The 24,421-nt window shown below is 38.9% G+C and overlaps 1 protein-coding gene across 4 annotated transcripts in view; it reads left to right on the forward strand.

Annotated features, from left to right (window-relative positions):
• Window positions 1-24,421, forward strand: part of epha3 (eph receptor A3) — an 89,214-nt gene that overhangs the window by 32,749 nt on the left and 32,044 nt on the right. For all 4 annotated transcript variants that reach the window (XM_080291169.1, XM_026145864.2, XM_080291168.1 and 1 more), the window contains exons 4-5: window positions 18,089-18,244; window positions 23,427-23,786. In XM_080291169.1, the coding sequence (XP_080147295.1) occupies window positions 18,089-18,244; window positions 23,427-23,786 (516 nt within the window). The remainder of the gene's footprint in view (window positions 1-18,088; window positions 18,245-23,426; window positions 23,787-24,421) is intronic.

Genomic DNA, 24,421 nt, shown 5'->3' on the forward strand with positions numbered 1-24,421 from the left:
TGAAAGTGTCATTTGGGTGTGACATGATAAACAATTATTCTGCATTCCTCTCTTGCAAACCTATTCTAGTTTTACAGTAATTGATATTCCAAGTATCAGTTTTAAGTTTCCTTTAAGTGTGAAGAATAGCTCATCCTAGCTGTGCTCTTCCCGAGTCTTGCTATCAACTAGCATACTGGCTGAGGTTCAGCGTTAATTACGAATGTGCTCAGCTTAACTGAGATACTCAGTAAATTGTCCCCAGGTGGGGAAAGAATAGGCTCTATCGTCATTTCTCATAACTGCAGTTGAGCTAATTATGATGGTGAGTGTGTGCAAGCGGCTTGTGCTGGCAAAGCCTTTTCTGTCATCTGTGTATGTTTAGGGCCACTTGAGAGTGGAAGCTTCTACGTGCATTTGTATGTGTATGCTTTGGTGTACACTGTGTGTGTGTGTATGTCTGTGTATATGTTTATGTATATCTGTTTGGAGTTGTGTGTGCGAGTGGATATGATGCTTTGAAGCACTTTTTCTGTGTGTGTGTGTGTGTGTGTGTGTGTGTGTGTGGGTGGGTGGGTGTGTTTGTACATTCAAGCATGGCGAGACTACAATTGGCACATGCTAAAACACGAAACTTCCAAAGCCAACAGTTCTGTTAAGTGAGATGTGCTGTGTTATAATGATGCCATCTATCATTCCTTTCATCTCTCCATTCCTTTATCCCCTCACTCCTCCATCACTGTCTCTGTGGCCTCATTAATTTAGCCCGGACTATTTATGGGCCTATAAAAACAATAAGGAAAGAGAGTAAGGGTTTTACTGGCAAAAAAAGATACTGCCAAAGCATGGGAAAGATGAGGAAGCCTGTCAAATTAGATGGAGCATACCACATAATTTTCAGTTAATTGCACTTGACCCTTAACATCTGGTTAACATTGGACAATGGTTACAAATACCCAGTATTCATTTGAAAAATTAAAAGTACTTAAGTCAATATTTCATACAAAAACTAAAATAAATAAATGGGAATTTACTCTGGCTATGCAGACAGATTTTTAGAAAACCAAACACAGGCTACAATGCAATAATTTGAGGTTAGAATTCATTAATATTGAAGGTAGCATTGTAGGACAATTAGAGCACATTCTTAAACTTTCACAAACTGTTGAACTGTAAACTTCATATCAATTTTAATATGAGCAGCCATGCCTCAGGTGGTAGAGCAGGTTTTCCTGACATTAGTGGTTTGATCCATGACACTCCACTCAAATGTCTTTGGTCAAAACCCTCTACCCCAAATAGCTCATGATGGCAGGAAAGCTCAATCATCTTTAGCATGTCCGTGAAACAAAGTAATTGAGAAGCTATTTTTTACTGTTTGTAAAAAGCACATATTTAAATTGTGTTATTGTGGTAATTTTTGTATGTTTACCCTTACATATACAAGTTTGTACTGGGTGCACTTACTTCACCTCTGTCACAAGTATGGTGTAAGTTTAACATGCTATAATTTGTCTTTAGAAGCTGATGCCTCACTTTGTATATTTGCAGCACCCATAACCATATCTACCCAATAGGCCTCTATTGTTTCTTCATGCCTCAAGTTGAATAAACTTCAGCAGTGAGATGTAGAACATCTACAGCAGCCTTATCTCTGTTATCCAGCTGAAAAAATAAAGCATTGTTCCAAGAGAACTGTCAACAACAACAGATAGACAAAAGTCTGGTACTGTGCTTCTTGATGATGCCAATCTGGAATTGTGTGATCAAAATAAAAGACATTAGTGTGCGAGTAAGACAGTGTTTAAAATACATGTGGATTTTTGATTACATGAACATGACTGTTGCTTATTTTTATTTGTAATCTGTCAGTGGAAAGCTGATTGACAGCTGAATTAAATTTGTATTATAACTCACTGTTAAAAACACAGTATGATCAGAATTAGATTTGTGGGGACAAAAATAAGGTCATAGTTAGCCTGGCTGACAACTGTGCAGTTATTCCTTACCCATACCCTGTAGTCCTGGGAATGTTCTCCCTACCATTTGAGGTCCAGTGACTTTAAACTGCAAGACTTTCTGTCAGCCAGTGAACCTGGGTAACCTGTAGTGACTAACAATGAAGTGTAAAATGCACTAAAGATTAGTCTGTGAGGGGTTGTAACATGCTTGCTGGGTCTTTTAAAGCTTAAAAAAATGGGCTTACATGAGAATACATAGAACTCAAGGTAACCCTAACAGGAGGCCGCTCACATGTACTGTTGTCAGATACACTGGAAGGATGATTTTATGTTTGCTTAAGCAGTAGAGTACTCTGAAGGTTTGAAAGAAGATCTGAGAATATCATCATAACTCGGAAAATCTCTTGTCGGTGCAACTAATCAGTTATCTAAAAAGAAATAAAGAGTGTGATGAGTTCAGGAGATAACGTGTAAAGATCCTGAAGTTGTTTTCACGTTTCTATGCATTCTGCATCTGCCTGAGATGACAATCGTTCACCAAGTTTCTTTTTAATGATGGACTACCGTGAGTAGCTGTTATTGGGAAGAGTGGGGTTATCACCCTGCTGTAGAGTGAAATACCATGTGCTCGCCCAGCAGGATAACATTCCTGCTGGCCCCATGATTTCCTCAGGTCATTCATGCAGTTCTCATCCCCACTGTAATGGCATTGTACTGGGGCTCAGCTGCCCCACTAGGCCCCCCACGTTTCCCCCTTTGGCCTCCCTGACAGCACTGCCCTTCAGCTGCCTGTCAGCCACACCAAGTCCACGATGGTTGATGGGAGCTCAATGGGAGAATGGAGTCAAGGATGGGGTTAATATAGCTTTTAGTTAGCTTGAATTATTTTTTATTCATTTTTTTTTCACCACAAGTATGACTTTCATAAGTTTCTGGCAAAATTTGAATTGCTTATCACAAGTGCATATTTTAGATTTCCTCATATGAGGCGTGAAGTATAATTCATAAACTAAAAATTGAGGGGAAAAGTTAGTGGCAAAGAAGAAAATCAATTGCCTTAAACTACACTTCGCTCTCGATTTGTCTCTTGATTTCATCTCTGTCTCAGCTTAACATGAAATATATGTATTAAAGTGGCAGGCACATAACAAAGGAAATCCAAACCGCCTGCTATTTTCTGAGTTAAATGCTATTTGATCCCTTTACATACAAAAGATAATTTCATGACGTTGCCTGAGCAAAGCAGAAGAATTCACAGCATCTGCTGCATTGACAAAGTGGATGTGTGGAGTGAAAGCAGAGCAAGAAGAACAACATCTGCCACTACTTATAAATTCAACGAGTATGCGTCACACATCTTTTCTCAAAGATTCTCCCTTTTTTCCGGCATTGTGTGTGTGCAAAGATGGCTGTTCATCATTATTCAAGGACAGAGCTGATTAAAGGTGATTAAGCCCTTCCCATCCATCACTCTCGCCTTTCAGCCTGTCACTAGCCCCAGTATTAAGGGGGGACACCAGCATATGTATGCATGATTGTCTCTGTGTGTGTGAAACGGGGGAAACAGACAATGTCCATCCAGCTATGTGTTTTCCTAAATATTCGCCATTACCCTAATTGCAGACCATTTCTCAAGTAGAAAGAAACAATATACATGGTTCCTTAATAATGTTGCTTAATGCTAAAATAATACACAAAAGGATTCAAATTGTGGTTTCAGCTTAAATGGCCCATGGAAGCACATTCTTTACAAGACTCTTTAGCAACCCTATGATGAATGTCCTCTTTCTCCCTTGATGAATGATGCCAGTGAGAACCTTTCTGGCTCCTGCCATTCCTCATAATAACAACTTTAAGTAATGCTAACTAATATCTTTAAGAAGGGAAATTTTCAGGAGGAAGGATTAATTAATTGATTTACTGTTGTGGTTTCTGGTTCCTATGGAAAATACAAGAGAATTAGTAATGCCGTCAATTAAATGTTCCACAAACAGTATAGACTGTGGGAAAAGAGGAGCTTAACTAAGTTGATGCTGTCCTTGGCAGATTGTCATTGTATTCATTAATTTCACATAAGGCACTTGGGATAAGACCTTAAAACTGGATTTCTTTGTGTCTGCAACATGTAACTGTTCCCATGGCAGGTAAAGCTTCTGAAACGGTTTTTAGGCTATCATGACGTACTATAAGTCTTGAGCTTTTTGAGATGAAGTGAGGGACGTTTTACACAGTGTGAAGTTCATTGTTGATTGTGTATATGCATTCATGTACAATATGTTTGTGTCACTAGATTGTATTTGTAGGGATGCAAAAATGACATAAGTGGTGTCTGGAAATGTTGTATTTCTTGTCTCAGTTGCCAGTTCCATCAGCGTGACTAACTGGCGACACAATATACATGATTGAGTTTATCAGTTAGTGTGCAAGGTTTGTATGAGTGCCTGTAAGAATGTAGGATCCAGAGCAGAGCATATTTTGTAATTGTCATTTAACATTTGTGTCCCACTGCAATGTGCTGGAGCTTCACAATCTCCCACTAACATTAGCTCTGCAGGGCGCCACACTAGAAATACACTTTTGCTGAACCTGCACTTCTCCAAGTATCTCAGCCTCACTATCACCAAACATCATCTTCTCTGCATCCCAAGGGCACAGAAAGTCACCGAAACAAAAGTTTGGGAAGGCATGATTGTGTCAGTTCTGAATAAATGAAGGTGAAAAGCATTTCAGATTTTTGATTTATTAGCATTGTTTAGGATAACTCTTTAGTCATGGATACTTTTATAACCATATAAAGCACACATTAATTACATTTAATATAATAATGCTCTATGATACAGCTTACAGTTTTTTCAGTAATCTATGGCTCCGCCTTGGTAATTAAGTCCACATTCCCCATGAACCTACCAGGTATTGCAGCTATATGACAATGATATCAGTTAAAATATGCTAGTGTAGCTCTTCTTTCATATTTATAAACTGCATATATTGTTCCTCATCCTAAACAGTCTTTGCATGTTTAATAATTAAGGTTTTGCCATTATTTCAATTTATCTTAATTTGTTTCCAGTGCATTGTTTCACAGGGCTTTTATTCATTCCCACAGCAACTGTGGTGGTGTGCGGTTTATCTGTGTGCGTGTTCAAGGAGTTTGTTTTAAATGGACTCATGTGAATTCTATCTATGAGTCAGTGCTGACTCATTATCCCAAACCCACTTTCCACACAACATCTTGTTTACACACTCAGCAGGATTTTGTGCCTGTCTTTGTATGTTTGGGCATGTGCCTTTAATTTGATTAAAGCGGGTGTGCGCTCATCTGAATACACATGCGCTCATAGGTATTAAATGTCACACACAGTAACACATAGGATGGTGTGTAATCACATGTGAAAATAATTACAAATGTATAAAAATAAGCATTACTCGCTGACATTAACTCACCTTACATGTCTGTACGCTGCGCCAGCCGAGGGTGATGGGAGACTGAGAGTAGGGGCAGAGAGAAGAGCTGGGAAGAAGAGGGTAAGACGAGAGTCCTGATGTGTATTTTGATCGTGCCAGGATGTCTGGCCCTGTCTGTGGTTCACCTGCGCTGGTCTGTCACTCACACAAGCCCACACACGCACGCGTAACCTCATAACACTGATAGGAATAGGCAAAGCATAACATACACACATCTCAATCAAAAGTTTCTGTTTCATAGGAAGGTTTTAGAGAGGTTTCTCCTCATTCTGTCTCTCTGTCTTTCTCTCTGTGTGACCCAGTAACCATTGCCCATGAGTTTTTCTCTCTGCCTCCCTCCCGCCGTCTCTCTCTCTCTCCTCTTTCTTAGCAGCAACACATGGTGGGACACCCGTGGTGAGGTGTGTCATTTGAGGAGTGATTTAGTGCTGTTCTACCCCAACCACTGCTGAGCCACCTGCCCCAGGAATCCTGCTCTATACACACACAGAGACACACATTTACACACAGATGCAAGCATATGATGGACACATACTAACAAAGTGGTTAAGCACTACCAAAACCTCTAAATGCTCTGGTCTCTACAGCCTGATTAGACCCCATTGTGCTATTTTCACAAATTCTTACACACCAGCTCTGAGTGGATCATGAACTGAGGCATTCTTCTGTATATTCCCCATTTTTTACTAGCTAATTAATCTTTTACAAGGGGACCTGTAAGTGGCCACTGTCCAGTTTCAAAGATGTTGAAACACTGTTCACTAATTATATGGCAACAATTTATTCAAGCTCCTCTAAAAGTAATCCAAAATATGTAACAGCATTTGTACATTATTTCCTTGAGGAGATGTGTTTTTCCATTACAGCAGTATAATACAGTTACTGGCTGTAATGGACAGCATTAAAAAAGCTTGATTTTGCACATTGTATATAATGGAATAAAGCATAAAACAACACTAATCTGAATGGTCAACACTGTAAGTAGAATGGGCTTCAATGTTGGTATAAAGCTGAGAATTTCATTATTATTATGTTTATATGAAACCTTGATTAAATTGCCTGTTATATTCCCTGCTACATATGGGGGAATCTTATTGGCCCCCTCACGCCTGCACTGTACAAATACATTCTGACCTTCCTGTCTTTGTCAGAAATTTGTTCTGTTGTTCACTTTCAAGGTGAGAACTAATGAGGTACGTGCAACATATCTGATTTAATGTGATTTTTGAGATAACATTGCAATGCACTAGGGTAATTAAGTCTTTAAAATCAGGTGCATCCTAGCTTTAGATGAAGGACCTTTTTTTTTTTTACCATTTCTAAACTCTTGAAAACAACAGTTTTCTACTCAATTTAAATTTCAACACACATGGATGTTTATTTTCCTTCCAAAGTCCAAGACATGGCAAAACACACTCTTAGGAAGCATGATCTAAGAAGGCTCTCACTGAAGCCCAAGTGAAAAAACATTTTTAGCTTTACACAGTGGAAACTCAAAGTGGATACAATTGCTTGAATTATATCCCTGTTTTTACAGTAGTTTATGTTGTTTCCCTTAGTAACAAATGAAAACCAGATGTTGGGGTGTCAGATTACAGAACGCCAGTGTTGTGGCTATTTGTTTTCAGAATGAAAGACTGCATAATTGACACATTATTAAAACAAGAAAGAGTGAATCGACACTAAGTGCTGATCAGATTTTAAACTTATATGTGTTAACTCGGCAATAAAGCATATCAAAACTGAGAAAGCAACCCCCAGGATTTACCAGTTTCCAATAAATATTTCTCTCTTCTATTTAAATTGTTTCCCAACAACCCCTCGTCAGTACTGGTTACATAGATCCCATTGAGAGTAACACTGTGGGCTATATGAAAACCAGAGTGTCATATTGTCTGAAGTGAAAGGAGCCCGGGGGCTCTTTAGCATATGGCAGCAGCTACATTCTGAGGCTTGTGCCTGAGGTGCCTGTCAGCATAGTCATATGCGATGTGTGTTTATGTGCGTGTTAGTATGCATCTGTCTGCATGTTTCCTTCAGCTGTTCTCAGGTGTTCTGGCAATAAAGTGTTCTTTACTCTAATTCCCCACACACGCACCTCAGCAGGCAGAGTAACATGTCCCCGACTGAGGCTCAGTGTCAGCAATCACATGGATGCCTATTAATCTGAATTACAGTACTGAGGGGACTTTAAACTGGAGTGAGAACGCATGAGCCATATTTATAAGACATCAAATAAATATAGATATAGATGTAATGTTGGGGAAGCCTTTAAAATAAAATTTGTATCATCATTAATTTTAAACAAGGAGAAAATATTTGAATTACATTTAAACAGAATGCCTTTTTGTAATCACTTCCAGTACACAGTGTGATAGTGTAATATGCATCATTATTGTAGTATTTCAATATTGTAGTCTTGTGGGCAGGCAATCATCACATCAATTACTACTAGTTGTTAAAGTATTGCCGACTGAGTTCATTCGGTGAAGTGGGTCACTGTCATTGCACTTTCATTGTGTGTGTGTGTGTGTGTGTGTGTGTGTGTGTGTGTGTGTGTCCAGCAGCAGTTCAGCTGACCTATTTTCTTTTAAAGAAGAGAGCATGTCCTCTGCAGCACTGGTCAATAAAACTGCCCTGTTGGAGCTTAACTCTAAAAACAGGGGGGGGACAAGCAAGGATTTTTTTTCCCCCTATACACACACACACACGCACACACACACACACACACACACACAAACACACACACGCATACACACACACACACACCCAAGCAGACATGCAAATATGAGCACATTTCCTCATTTTATTGAAAACTGCACTACAACTTGAGTATGTTTTTCAGTTTTCCCATTATCCATTCTTTGTTATACTCTTTATCTGTCTGCATCTTAAAAAATATTTTTCTTTCCTGTTAAGAACCCCCAATACGCATAAAACATACAAAAAAAATATCGTTCATTAAAAACAGTTTCCGTTTCTCGTATTCGCTCTTACAGTAAATGATTTCAAATGATAAATATGTTTGGCTTTGAAGTATTTCTTCAGAGAATAACAGCGACACAGAATGCTTGACATGCACTTAAAGAGAGGATGTTGTGAGTTTCATCATCTCGAATAATGGATTGCTTATGCTCAGTACTGTTATTATGAAGTTTTTTTCAATAGCGATAATAAAAAAAAAAAACTTTCTGGAAAAATAAACTAGAAAATAAAGCAAGAGATGGGAATCTGTCAACTACAGATCAGTTTCTCATAAACAAGCTTGCAAATAGTAATGCAGTTGCCATTTGTTACTACTGCCATAAATGGGTTTAGGGTACTATAGCCTGGCCAGCTAAATCAACAAGATGACGACATGTGTACATGACTGGTTATCGCTAGTGTTAACAGAAGCACAATAGCCCTGTAAAGCATGAGGGGAGACAAATGGGTTTAAATGCTGATTGGGTTGACTGCTGTGTTGCCAGGGACTGTAAAAGTGGAATGTCTATGTATGTGTGTGCACTTGCATTTGGGCAAGTGCGAGGGCAATAAGAGGCCAATGTCTTCTTCAAACACAGTGACTGCATACAAACAGATAAACACCCCACATGTGTTGAATTTAAAAACAAGGACTGTTTTTTTTTCTTGTGTAGTGGATAAAGGCAGAAAAGTTAATATGATGATAAAGAGTATGATATCTAGAAATGAGTTACTCACTTTTTATTGACAAGCAACATTTCCGCAGACATCAGGACAATGAAAAAAAAGGGCTTATGTAAAGTGTAGAAATTTCTTCATGGGATCATTAATATAAGACCTAGAATCCATCTGTTAAATGTACACACTTAGTAAGTACACACTTTTTATTATTTGCAGCGAGCAAACTCAGTGATGTAGCATGCAGTTAAATAAATGGTGCACTGACTATAACCTGTATCATAAACGTTTAAACAAGAATTGAATCCAGGTTTTGGGGGGACGCTCAGCACTTTAGCAAAAGTCAACCACTCAGAAATATTTTGAAAAGGTTTTCTAGAAACAAGCATTAACTATAAAGTAAAATGCCTATATTGTTTGGTAAATGCTCATAAAATGAGTACAAAGAGGTAAAAAAAAAAAGGGGGGGAGTAATTTGCTAATAACATTGTTACCCTAAGTTGTTCAACTGATATCTGTCCACTCATTTTCAGTAATTAGGGAAGGTGAAATCATTTGTGTCTTTGGAATGAGGTTAACCATAATTCATTGTTTATTGATATATAACAAGCATTTCCTTCCTTTAATGCTAGAGATGGAAAATTTAGTCCCCAGAGTCTATGTCTCTCACACTTTTATGCCTCGTAGTATGTGTGGCAGGTACAAATTAAAATCCTGAGCCAGTTGCAGAATAGAGACATCGGAAAAATTTTTCTTGGTAGAAAAACCAAAGTATATAGCAACGAAAAAAAAAAGGTGGTATATACTTTCTCCACTATCACTCCATCAAGTGCAAGGTTAAACTTCTGCCTCCTTACAGTCACATCACCCCTTTATTATTGAAATTAACATAACCTCACTGTGTGGGTGGGTGGGTGTGTAGGGGTGTGGGTGTGTGGGGGTACGTGTGTGTATGTTTCTGAAGTTTGTTCCGGCTGGTGTGCCGGTTGCCCTGGATTTTCTTACTGACCTGGCTAATCTCTGGAGTGTGGACTGTGTAGGAAACAGTTATTGCATCCTTGATGGATACAGCAGGGAGTTGATCCATGCCTCTGCATGTGTGGGGTTAGTAGAGTCCTTGCCCTGTTTTGTCCCAGTTTATTGTCCTTCACAGCAGCTTTGCACACATACATACGCACACATGCTATTTTAATAAAAGTGCCCTTGTCAAATCAAATGCAATGTGGAGTAATGTGACTTAGAGTAGCTTTCATTGTATTTGCTAATAATAAAATGGAAAAAATAAATTAGCAAGACATTTTAAATTCCTGATGATGGGGAGATTTTTTTGACCTATGTAATTTGCGCAGATACAAACAACAAAAATGTGAAATTTACTATAAATATGAGATTCAAAACATGTCGTGTTTTCATCTCAGTGCTTTTCTGATTTAAAAATGCTACGCTGATTTCACCGTGTAGCATCTCAGTAAACAATATATTCTAATTGGCATCTGTTCTGTTGATTTTGATCATTTTCTCTCAAACTGAAGCTTTTGTGAATATGAAAGGGAGGGGGGGGGGAGCTTGAGTTTCCTCTTTTTATTAAATCAAGAAGATTAGACTGATATATGAAGGCCGATACTTGCTCCAATTAAAATCTAATATAGTGCAGTTAGCACACTGCTTGTTTTATGATTACATTACACTAATTAACATGATTTTAATTTGCTGGAATTAATGAAGTTTAATTTCAAAGGCTACATCTGGTGAATCTGCTTTTAGAAAACACAAAGAATGATCCGTTACTTCACATAAACCCTGTATCATATAATTTGCTTTTATATATATTTAAAACAAACACATATAGTATTTGGTTTGTTACTATGATGAGTATCTAACTTCAAAAATATATGTTTTTTTTGCTTGTGTATCAAAGTATCAGTAGTATAAACTGTCCTCCTCCTCTTCATCCTTTCTTCAACTCATCCTATCCTCCTCCTCCTCTTCCTCCTTTCATCCTCCTCTATTTCCTTTGGTCCTCCACTTACCCTCTCATCAGGCTGCTTTATTATGCAAATCATTGTTGGACCGCATCACTTAATTAAGCTTTACTATGCCAGTTTGCGTGTGAAATCTAACACACATGTACAAAGCACACTCTCAGGCACAATAACACATACTCATCCTAACTTTTAAACAAACATTAAAGGAACTGGGAGGTTTAATGATTGGTATTCGGAGTCTGAAATCATGCTCACAAACACACAAGCGGTCCCTCTGTGCAGCAAAAGCACCTCTTTGAGTGAGTGCAGATAAAAAGACTTGAATAGCAGGGTTTTCCCAAGTCATTAGCCTGCAGTTAGTATCTATACTCCAATCTGGCCCTCCGCTGCTCACCTTGCAATGCCAACTGCTTCATTCCTATTGCTCCTAAAAGTGCTACTTATGAGATTGTGGTGGCAAAACTAAATAGCATGGTCTGAAACTGATGTAGCATGTATAGGTGCTCTTGACAGAGCTAGCTCATTAATTAATATTAGTGAGGAATTTGAACTTAGTCTTAATTAAATACAGCAATACCAAAGTTTTTCGATACAGATTGGTTTATTTACTGGTATTAAAAAGTAGCAAACAAAAAAATATATATTTATAGTTTAAATCTAGCAAAAAAAAAGAAAGAAAAAATAAGAAACTGTAATAAACTTGTTGTCACTTCTACATCCCCTCTTCTTCTTGCAAGCTATGTGCAAACAAGTGACCCAAACAAAAACAGTAAAAGGATCAAAAAATATGACCCTGAAAGTTTAGAGTCTAATAAAACCCTTCTTGTTATTCAATTGGCTTCAGTAGCTTTCATCCCATTTACAAAAAAACAAAAAACAAACCTGAATTGGAGGCACTGTTAAAATGAATTCTTGCTCCTGACCTTCTGGAGGCTTGAAAATGCAGAGAATAACTTCTGCATTGGTCGACAATACTGACTACTGACATCTGAATATATTCTCACATGTCCCTGTAGTGATTAGCAGGGTAAATGACATGATAATTGAACATAAGGAGATAAAAATGTGTAGTGATTTGCCTTGAGACACAGCCTATCAATTCTGATGATTGTTTTCATTTATATTTCTGACAAAATTAATTTGGTTTATTGGGTTACAGACATATTAACTTCAGCAAATTGTTTGCAATTCAGCGCACTGGATATCCATGTTACTCTGTATATCAGAATACTGAGTTATATATTCATAAATTAGTTTTTCTTACATCAATAAGACTTTCTAGGGTATATTTTGCAGGTTTTTTTAAGGTAATAAAAATGGCAATATTAGTGTATTATAGCCGCTTATATCTAACATTTCATGCCAAACTGAAGTGCATTGAAAAAACTTAAGATGGGAGATCATAAAATAACAGCAAAACTGCACTTTGAATATTAAAAAAAAAAACATGTGTATTTTTATGCGTTAGTCAACAGTTTGCTTAACATGTTTCTACATCAACCCCATTATTAGGAAGACAAAAAAATCCCACCAAAATATGCCACCCTTTCATAAAAGACTTTGACCTTTCTGAGATTTCTGTAACTTGTTACTGGTTCTGCCTGAAGCAGGATTTCATGGCAGGGGGCAAGATGTTTACTGTTGCCATGTCTCCAGTAACATTACAAGTGGCTCCGGATAAGACCGCCAGCCAAATGCCTAAGCTGTCAAAGTAAATAACTTTTCCATTTCAAAGAGAGCTATTCCAATTAAGGAAAGAAAGTTGGAGCAAAAGAATGAGAGGGAAAAACCGCAGAAAAGAACTCAAGGAGGGAGTGCAAGATGAAGGGAAGCGGACATGGAGGGAAATGGAAGAGGAGGAGAGAAAGAGTGAAAGTCATTGCAATCTTATTGGAGTGAAAAAGAGAGGTGGTTTGGAAACAGGAAATCAATTGTTGGGCCTGCGTTTTGGTTTGGCTCTGTTTGCAGCTTGACTTAACCTTGAAGTGTGTGAATGGGAGAAAGCACTATGCTGGGATCAAGACTGAAGCATGATGCAATGATAGGGAGTCAAGGGCAGAGCACTTTCCCACTTTCCCACTGTAAATTGATTGTTGTAAATTGTATCAATTTGCAAGTTATCTTCAGGGGTTAAGACACTGATCATGTGACAAGTAACATTCTGAATGTCATCACATTTTGATAAAATTATCACAAGGTAGTTTAATAAAATGAGCTTAATATCTTTTAATAGTGTAGTGATTTGGATTTTCCCAGTTCTTTACCTTGTAGCTGAGTTTTGGCGACCTTTCACACACAGACTGCAGGTGCCACTTGAAAGCTGTATATCACAGATTTTCTACTTAAAAAAAAGGGAAACAGCATCAGCGTAACAGGATTTTTCTTCCCCTTGAGTTCCTTTAATGGAAGATGATAAAGACATTGAACGGAAGTCTTGTACGAAATGAGACCTTCCATCCTAAACAGCAGTCAAAGCATGTAGAATTGTTGAAGTACTGGACTGGACACCAAATTATAATAATGATCACTACTGGTAATGGTCACTACTAGTAAAAAAAAATCAAGGAACTAGATCCACAATCCAAAGACATGTAGTTAGTGGGAATAGGTTAAATGGAAATTCTTAATTGCCCATAGGTGTGACTGTGGAAGTGAATGTGAGTGTGAATGGTTGTCTGTGTCTATGTGTTAGCCCTATGACAGACTGGTGACTTGTCTGGGGTGTAGCGGAAGTGGATGGATGGATGGATGATGGCTAGACCATCTAGTACAGCAGTCCCCAACCTTTTTTCACGGACCAGTTTATGTCCGGCAATGTTTTCACGGACCGGCCTTGTGGATAAATACAACAAAATGAAACCAATGATCTAGCACTTATGCTAATTATTGGAAAGGAAGCCCCTTCTTGTTTGCAGTGGTCATGGATATGTTGATAAATGAGGTCAGGCAGGAGACTCCATGGACTGTGATGTTCGCAGACAACACTATGACCTGTAGTGAGTGTGAAGCGCAGGTGAAAGAGAACCTGAACAGGTGGAGGTATGCTCTGGAATGAAAGTCAGTAGAAGTAATGCAGAAAGCATGTGTTTGAATGAGATGAAGAGTGGTGTAACAGTGAAGATCCAAGAAGTAGAGGTATTAAATGTACAGAAGATGAGATTAGATACCCAATGTCAACCAAATTCAAAGCAATGGACAATACACAAGAAAGGTGAAGAAGAGAGTGGAATAGCTGGAGGTGAGTGTCAGAGGAAGTTTGTGTCAGAAGAACAGCTGCAAGAGTAGGGTAGCTGAGTTAAAGATGTTAAGGTTTTCATTGGAAGAGACCGGGATGGAAAAAATTAGAAATGAACATGTCAGAGGCACAGCTCAGGTTAAGCATTTTGAGACAGAGTTAGACAGGAAAGGCTGAGATGATATATTCGACAAAGGATGCTGAAGATCTAGGCAGGACAAAAAGAGGAAGACCACAGAGAAGATTCATGGATTTAGTGAAGGAGGACATGCAGAGGGTTTGTATTACACAGGAGGATGCTAGGGATAGGGTGAGATGGAGGCAGATGATCCGCTGTGGCGACCCCTAAAGGGACCAGCTGAAACAAGAAGAGGAGTATTGATTGAGCAGAATGCATTCCCAGTTATTTTTCAACCACCATGTCATGTGGCTTCTGCAGCTGTGTATGTGTACACGTGTGTACTTCTGTGCGTGTATAACTGCTGTTTCAAAGTGTGTAAAAGGATTGTTCCATCTGCTGATATGTAGAAAGTAAAAAGACATCATGTTATACCTTTATGTGTGCGTGAGTATTTAAGACCATCAGTTGAACGGCTGTTTATATGGTTAAAGAAATGAGTACTTGTAGGAATAGTGACAGAGCCTTTGCACGCTATTGACTGCGAATAAATAAAAGATAATTAATGGTGGAAAACCTTCATATTTTTCTCTGAATGTCAGTGTAACACTTCCTGATTGGATGAGGAGTTAATCCCCTCGGTACAAATATGATTTTACCATCAGTCTCTTTTAGAGCGGCTCTTTATTCTGGCAGACCTATATTATCCGTTTCCAGCAGTTGTAAAAATATGGTTGTGGTCATGAAAAAAATCTGTACACTGACATATGAAAAATCTCATACTGTAAGTAGAGATTTTGTTCTCTAAGATCCTCTCGGTATCCAATAAGTTTCATAGATGTGTTGAAAAGTCTTCAGTGTTGACTCGCCAGAGTCATTTAGTATGCCCTGCAATGGACTGGCCACCTTTACACGCTATGCCCCGCCTCTGGCCCTGTGATGAATAGGATAATGACACTGTAGCAGTTAAGAAAATGGATAAATGGATGGAAGATGTGAAGTTCATTTAGTAGGTGCAGAGGTTAATAAAGCTACTCAGTAATTTAATTTTAGTTCCACAAATTTATGAAATTTATAAATGAGCTCAAGTACTTAAGATGTGTATTAATCTATAGCTGGAAATAGTCCAAGCTAATTTGCAATGCCTTATTGTGCGAGCAAGCTTTGCTAAAAAACAAAAACAAAAACATGTATATATATACATGCCTTTTTTTTTTCTATTTCTAACATGTATGCAGGGGAAAAAACAACTTGATTTACATTCTCTGGCAATATCCATGCAAAACTCTAAGCTATGATATAAATGACTTGGAAAAAAATCTGCCACATGTGAAAAATAGCTTCTCCTATAAATATGCATGTGTCTGCATAAGTGATTTGTTTCTACCCTTGAGTGAAGTTGGTATAATACGGTACCTAAAAGAAAACAGATCTACTTGGACTTGAGCCCAGTGACTTAGCTGGCCAGTATATATGGTAAATGCATCTTTGTTTGGTGTTATCCAGTGGTGAATTGTTAGTGGCATACATACTCTATCAAAGTCTGCTCATGGCTAGACTAATCAGTCTCTCCCGCTAGTATGAGACTAATGCATTTTAACTCTTGCCTATTATCTATAATTCTCTTTTATATTCCACAATTCTGTTAACCCAGCAATTTCCTCTGCTTCTGTTATACGATTGGCTGTCAGGTGTAATTTCCTGGCGTGTCCTCCAATCAGGGTGGTCTGTTTTCTGTGTGTCAGCAAGTGTTGGGGTTGCTCTTCCATCAGTAGGATCATACTGGGGGTGTTTGAATCAGCTTCACATTATATTACTCTCTCACACAAGCATGCATGTACCCTCTCTTACAGACTACCACATTGTGGAGGAGAGGTAGTATTTAGTGCAGCACAGGGACCTTGGTGTGGCAGTGTCAGTGATGGATATGGCAGTAGGATCAGCAGTCTTGGCTTTTGCAGAAGTGTGTTGTCCACCACTGGGATCTGTCAGATCTGTTCTGCTGAGCCCACACATTCTGCTGGCTGGCTGCTATTGCTGCTAGCTATTTCTTTAATCGCTTGTGTGTGTGTGTGTGTGTGTGTGTGTGTGTGTGTGTGTGTGTGTGTGTGTGTGTGTGTGTGTGTGTGTGTGTGTGTGAGTGAGAGAGAGCGAGAGAGAGAGAGAGAGAGAGAGAGACAGAGCGCAAGCTTGTCTGAGTATGTGCACAACACTGGGTTTACAAGGAGCATATATTACAACTGCAATTGGTTATAAATCCAGCAGAAAATAAAAAGGTCATCAAATACACCTTAATGGCCATAAAAAGACAAACACAGTAGCTGTTGGTTTAAACTTTTTCATAAAAAGTGAAAAATGCACAAAATAAACATTTAAACCTGATTACTTCCTTGCCTCGATCTTTCTGCACATGGACTCAGTCTTGGAATACATTATGCTCTTTTTTTCCTTCCAAACAAAGAAGACTTGCAAACTGATATTGTCCTCTGAGACCTTGTTTTTTTACTTTTAATTTATAAGCTGTAAGAGATGAAGAATTAAAAGCAGTACTACGCTAAACAGATGATAAATATCTGTCTTCAAAGAGCTGGTGAAACACATGCCTAAGAGATCCATCCATAAAAGCATGCCATAAAGACACACCTATGAGCTGCCATAAGTAAAAATCGTACTATATTAACATCATATTAGCACATCCCATCTAGACAGCTTATGCACACTTAGCTGAATTGATTTTATAATCACTTTGACTTTGACTTGGATATGTTTAAGAAAATGGATAGATGGATAGGACATTCATACAGTATTCCAATTCTAAGATATAAAATTTCTGCCATTTTTGTGGCAGGAACTGGAGGAATGGTTATAGGAGCTTGAATTTCCAGTTACTGTGGTTCGGCAGTGGAGATACCGCTCATGCTTGGAAATACAGTACTGTTGATGGTGAACTCTAAATGCAGTTGACCATCATGGAAAGAGACAGTTTGTATGCCTAAATGCTTTTTATCTCACTATAACTCTGGATAAGTTGACAGAGGTTTCAACCTTTGGTGGTGGGAGAAAAGGGGAGCACTGAATAAAGTAGAGTGGAACTAAATATGTAGAGAAAGGAAGAAGAACAGAAAAAACACAAGGGAAAGTCTTTTTTTTAATCTTCCCCCCTTGATCTTCCATCCTACACAGAAAAACAGACACACATACAGTCTACTTTCACATGCAATATACTTTACACAGGTAGAGTGTCACCCTACTTGCACAGATTGCAACAGATTAGTGGTGAGTAGGAGTTAAAAGAGCTGCTGAGTGCACATTTAATACCACAGATATTTAAAGAGAACATCCCTTTTATCTGAGGGGACAATCTGCATTATTCATGCTGTGCCCTCTGAGAGTTGAAGGGAGGAGGAAATAGATGCAAATACATTTCAGAGAATTATTGTTTTTACTAGCAGCCAACGGATTCCTGTTACATTAACAGGAGATATACATTCTGTCTCCTTCCAGCACTTTGTTGGTGTCAGTGTGTCTGTGTGTTTGTGTGTGTGTGAGAGACAAAGAGAGTGCATTAAACATGTCCAATCTTTCATTTTTTGACTTGCAATTGTTGAAGGTGCTCTGAAGAAGAATGCAGCTATTACACAGCTGCCGATGTGCTGGTTCAGCGCGATGCTCATGTATCTGTCTGTGTTGTTTTTGTTTTCAGCGTGCAGGGCAGGCTTCTACAAATCTACTCTCGGGAATATGGAGTGCTCAAAGTGTCCACCTCATAGTTTCTCTCACCATGAGGGGTCTCTTCACTGTGGCTGTGAGAAAAACTACTTCCGTGCTGAGGGAGATCCTGCTTCTATGGCCTGTACTCGTAAGTGTGCATTTTCCCCCAGTGTAAATAGCACTAACATTTCCTGGTGAGCTATCACATGGTGAGTCAGTGAGTCTCATATGTTGCAGTTTGTATTTTGTGTCACTAATATAAAGGTTTCCAGACATTTTAAACAACTTATTGTTTTGCAGTCGTCCATGTTTGCCCATGAAAATAAACACCTTCAGCACAACATTGGAATTCCAGAGATAACACACTGGGAAAACAGTGAATAAGTGGACACAGGAAGATAAAAATCCCTCATTTTTTTAAAAGGTCACATTTTCTACCACCTTTTGCACTTCCTGTGTGAATCTGTTTGCCTCCATCTCATGCAAATGGATTGCAGATGCAGACGACTCCTGCAAGTATTCAAAAATGCATTCTCTCTAAACCAATAAATCACTGCATTCCCTGATGTCAGATTATTGATACATCCGTTACTAACGGGGCTAGGAAGAAAAAAAAAACTGTGTGGGGAATGGTGGAAAATATAACGCCCGCAGCCGCAGACAGAATGCTAATTATAACGACAATCACAGCAGGTCCCTGTTGTGATTATCTCAACATCATCTTGTCAACTACGCAAATTTCATCTCATTGGGACAAACTGAGCAACGCTAGAGCTGAAAATGAATAGATAAGTTGTTAGGAGATAATAATCGTGATTATCTCAGGAGAGGTCTTTTACTGTTAGCGGTGTGATAAAGGTTGTTTCAAGCTGACTTTGGAAATTTGTTGGCAAGAAAATTTCAAAGGTCAGAGGGAAGGTTGAAGAAAAGGAGAAAATGTTTCTATTTTGTTCTTCATTCAGTACAGGGAGTGCAGAATTATTAGGCAAGTTGTATTTTTGAGGAATAATTTTATTATTGAACAACAACCATGTTCTCAATGAACCCAAAAAACTCATTAATATCAAAGCTGAATGTTTGTGGAAGTAGTTTTTAGTTTGTTTTTAGTTTTAGCTATTTTAGGGGGATATCTGTGTGTGCAGGTGACTATTACTGTGCATAATTATTAGGCAACTTAACAAAAAACAAATATATACCCATTTCAATTATTTAATTTTTACCATCCATCCATCCATTAGCTTCCGCTTATCCTTTTCAGGGTCGCAGGGGGCGCTGGAGCCTATCCCAGCTGTCATAGGGCGAGAGGCAGGGTACACCCTGGACAGGTCGCCAGTCTGTCGCAGGGCTAACACATAGGGACAGACAACCATTCACACTCACATTCACACCTAGTGGCAATTTGGATTATCCAATTAACCTATCCCCACAAGTTGCATGTCTTTGGACGGTGGGAGGAAGCCGGAGTACCCGGAAAGAACCCACGCAAACACGGGGAGAACATGCAAACTCCACACAGAAAGAAACTGATGGTGGAATTGAACTCAGGACCTTCTTGCTGTGCGGCAACTGTGCTAACCACCGTGCCACCGTGCTGCCAGTGAAATTTTTACCTTACCAAGGCCCCACAAGCTCATCTTTGATGATACCAGCCCAAACCAGTACTCCACCTCCACCTTGCTGGCGTCTGAGTCGGACTGGAGCTCTCTGCCCTTTACCAATCCAGCCACGGGCCCATCCATCTGGCCCAAGACTCACTCTCATTTCATCAGTCCATAAAACCTTAGAAAAATCAGTCTTGAGATATTTCTTGGCCCAGTCTTGATGTTTCAGCTTGTGTGTCTTGTTCAGTGGTGGTCGTCTTTCAGCCTTTCTTACCTTGGCCATGTCTCTGAGTATTGCACACCTTGTGCTTTTGGGCACTCCAGTGATGTTGCAGCTCTGAAATATGGCCAAACTGGTGGCAAGTGGCATCTTGGCCGCTTCACGCTTGACTTTTCTCAGTTCATGGGCAGTTTGGTTTTTCCACACGCTTCTTGCGACCCTGTTGACTATTTTGAATGAAACGCTTGATTGTTCGATGATCACGCTTCAGAAGCTTTGCAATTTTGAGACTGCTGCATCCCTCTGCAAGATATCTCACTATTTTTGACTTTTCTGAGCCTGTCAAGTCCTTCTTTTGACCCATTTTGCCAAAGGAAAGGACGTTGCCTAATAATTATGCACACCTGATATAGGGTGTTGATGTCATTAGACCACACCCCTTCTCATTACAGAGATGCACATCACCTAATATGCTTAATTGGTAGTAGGCTTTCGAGCCTATACAGCTTGGAGTAAGACAACATGCATGAAGAGGATGATGTGGACAAAATACTCATTTGCCTAATAATTCTGCGCTCCCTGTATGAATCATTGCATTATTGCTATTATTAAAATGTAACACATGTCGCACAGTACCAGTTACATATGACGTTAAAAAATTATAGTATGTTGCTGTTCATCTTGACTTGACTTTTCCACAACCGTATTGTAATGTTGACCGACTAATAATTAGAGATTAGGGCCACTTTTTCCTGCTTTAGCTGACCACTTCACACATTAGGGTTAGGCGCTTTGCACATGATCATGACCGTGCCATTGCCGATGACCGATAGCATTGCTGCAGGGCAGCAGAGGAAGTTAAACTGCACAATTATGGTAGCACCGTTCATGACACACAAAGTGTGGCCCACATGTAAAAGGCGCAGAGGTCAGAGCTGACCATAATTAGACAGATAGCAGCTGAACAGCTAAAACTGTATTAATTCATCACATTTTCTGGCTTGTTACTTTTTTAAATTAGACCTATAGTATAGCTGTCCTACAGTTCTTTTTTTTGTTTGTTTGTTTAGGCGTTAAATATTTCATCTGTCTTCCCTTCGGTCTTCACCATGCGCTGCATACACACTGTGGAGAAAAAAAAAGTTAACAAGATAAGCCAGCATCTGCAAATGAAAGTCACATAATGGGGTTTTAAAAATCCATCCAGCAGTCAAAAGTATCTTCTTCTGTTTTCTCTCACTTGATGCTGATGATGGATTAGTGTAGCTGCTCCACGCGCATTAACTTCAAAGCATACAGAATTCTGGGTGTAAACTTGTGTTTGCACGCCGCTGCATGCCCAGACATGTCTTTCTTACAAATATTGCTTATATGTGAAGGTGCTATTTGAAGTTTATTATGAACCTTATAATAATGATATTGATTTCATGCACCAATTGGTAAATGAAATAAAATTCACCTTGAGTTATGAGCTATTGCGCTTACTTCGATCATTGTTGATCCACGACATCGTCGCTCATCAGCACAACCCTATCACACAGCACAGTTGCAGACAGGCAGGTACGCAGCCCCTCTCCTTGCTAGCAGGTAAGGTAGCTGACCTTCAGAACAATGAACAACACTGAGGGATTTGGAGAGGTCACTGATGCTCCCGTTTATACATCACGGAAGCATTAAATAGCACATGATAACGTTTGTCATTTAACTAAGGCGTTTACTGGCTAGCTACTATATATATAATAAAACAATAATGTTAATGGCGCAGCCCAGCGCATCTGTAACATTAATAAACAGTGTTAGTTTAGTAGGATAACAAACTAATTTGTGTTCAAAAGCAGAGGCACCACTGTTACTGTATTTGTGGATAACTCTGAGTATTGATCTGAGTATTTGAGTATTGAGTATTTTCATGGGTGTTAATTCTGAGTTTGAAGTTCTAAGTTGCAGTACATGCAGTACACAGCAAAAATGTACATTGCTGAAAGTAAAATGAGTTAACTGACTTCTTGGAGGAATTTAATTTTCAATGACGAATCCAAACTGTTAAAGTTAAAGAAAATATAAGTGACTGAAACTTCTTCCACAGTAGTTTTGCACCTTTAGCTTTAACACATTGTGTTTGGTTTCACGTGCCAGTCAAGATGTGTTCAATCATTTTGACTTTTACTTTAGCTTCCCTGTATGCATGTGCATACAAGCAGTGCAGTGCATATACAGGTATGCACATATGGGTGAAGCTAAGCTGAAATGCAGACTCAAAACTCTGATGTGGTCAGTGGATGTTATGTTAGTTGTACATTTTTTTACTGATGTTTCAGACCTTTTTTTTTACCACTTAGATATTTAAATGACTGACTTTTAGAAACTTCTTGTGTGCAACTGTATTTAGAGTTAAAAAGTTTGAATCATGTAACTTGACATGTAATTTCACATGTCTTTCAAAGTTAGATTCATGAGACTTGCAGTTATCAGAACTTCTTTGCAGCCAAATCGTGTGTGTATTTTTCTTTTGATTTCTCTGGCTCAAGCACATAAATATCTGCGATGCAGATAACTGAGACAGCCACTACGCATAGTTTGGGAGTGAAGTAAATTCAGCAAAACAAACTAAACAAAGCGTTTTATCTCAAGACACAATCCAGTAAGCCCATTTGAATCTTTTTTTTCCTTCCTCTGCCTTCTCAGTTTCCCCCACTGAGCTATTTGGCAGTTTTGCTATGTCCCCCATGTAATTAGTCATAGTTTTTCATATGAGTATCTGGAAATCTGTTTGTAATAAGACAGATTTTATGTTAGTCTGAGTGAGTCAGACTCACTTGCTCCGACTGTGCCATGCTCCTCTTATTTCTTACGGAATTTGAAAGTGAGATGTAAACACATACATACTGTAGTAGATTCACCTATTTACATTAACATAACCCTAGTATTACGACAACTCATTCACTGTATAGCACTCATAGTAAGAATTTTCTTCCATGAAGATGTCCAAGTAGGCAAATAATGCATTGTGAAATATATATATATATATATATATATATATATATATTTTTTTTTTTTTTTTTTTTTTGCCTTTTTGTGAATTGTCTTCCTTATGAAAGAAAAAGGAAAAACTTTGGGAAATTTAAGGAAGAATAAACACCAAATCCAGCTATAAATGGGTGATTTTTCACAACCCTGCTCCAATTCTCAAAGAGAAAGACATAACAGCAAAGAAGTAAAATGACCATATAGTTAGAGTTAAAGTTCATGTTACATGTGTACTACACTTAGCATATGACTTTGCTGTTAAATGTAATTCAGTTTAATGCCAGTCTACTGACTGATGTTAATATTGCTTTTCGTCTGTTATGCTGCTGCATTTTCCTTTCTTTGTGTTCTTTCCTTTCAATCTGCCTTTTTATACTATACTAATCAGTTTTTGTGTGTTTTTTATACTACTAAGCGTTCTGTCCTTCTGTAAATCCAGTGACCTGCCTCTCGATCTCACCTCATCTCCTTCTGTCTACCAGGACCTCCTTCAGCTCCCCGGAACGTAATCTCTTCCATCAATGAGACTTCTGTTATCCTGGAATGGAGCTGGCCTGAGGACACCGGAGGGCGCAGGGATATCACCTTCACTGTCCTTTGCAAACGTTGCCGTGCTGTTGCTGCTAATGGCAGCAGCAGTGGGACCCAGCGCTGTGAACCTTGCCGGAGCAATGTTCGCTTCCTGCCAAGAGCCATGGGACTGCACAACACCACAGTGACGGTTGGCGACTTGTTAGCCCACACTAACTACACATTTGAGATTGAAGCACAGAACGGTGTGTCATCGCTGGCACCAAAGATGAGACAGTACGCTGCCGTCACCATCACCACCAACCAAGCGGGTGAGATGTCATGATGTATGGGTGGCTAGCTAAAGATATGAGCTGAGACGATTGACTATACACAATAACAGCAATACTTTTGAACCATTTTGGATATTGATTGAAAGTTGTCTGCGTATAATCAATAAAAAAGATAGATCACTGATGTAAAAAACATAGGCCCATTCTCCAACAACAAAGAAAAAATAGCCTCTGGCAGATCTTAGGTTAAGCAGGTTGGTCATCTCATGCAGGTTGCAAGATTTTGCTTATCTCTATTTTTAGCTGGTCTGAGGACTGGGAACTATGGAGTGGCTGATTCATGCATGAAGAAAAGTGCATTTAATACAAGTGTATTAAATGTGTAATAACAAGTACTGTGTGTAAATAAAAAAAATAGCTACCATGTTGATAACATACACAAGCTTCTCCTCCTCCTCCCCCTGTGCTTCTGAATATTCTCATAAAATAATACCCTAGCCTATGGTTTATATACCTCAAACATATGTACTACAACCATCAACCCTGGACATTTACAAGGCGATCCCAGGCCGCTATTCTCTTGTTTAACGACCAGGATCGAATGTCCTCCTCCTTTTCCAAAATATAACTCCTCCTTTTAACATACTCTCTTAACGTGAGGATGGGCTCCTAAA

Source organism: Astatotilapia calliptera, chromosome 16, assembly GCF_964374335.1.
Source record: "Astatotilapia calliptera chromosome 16, fAstCal68.1, whole genome shotgun sequence".
In the NCBI taxonomy this organism is placed as follows: Eukaryota; Metazoa; Chordata; class Actinopteri; order Cichliformes; family Cichlidae; genus Astatotilapia; species Astatotilapia calliptera.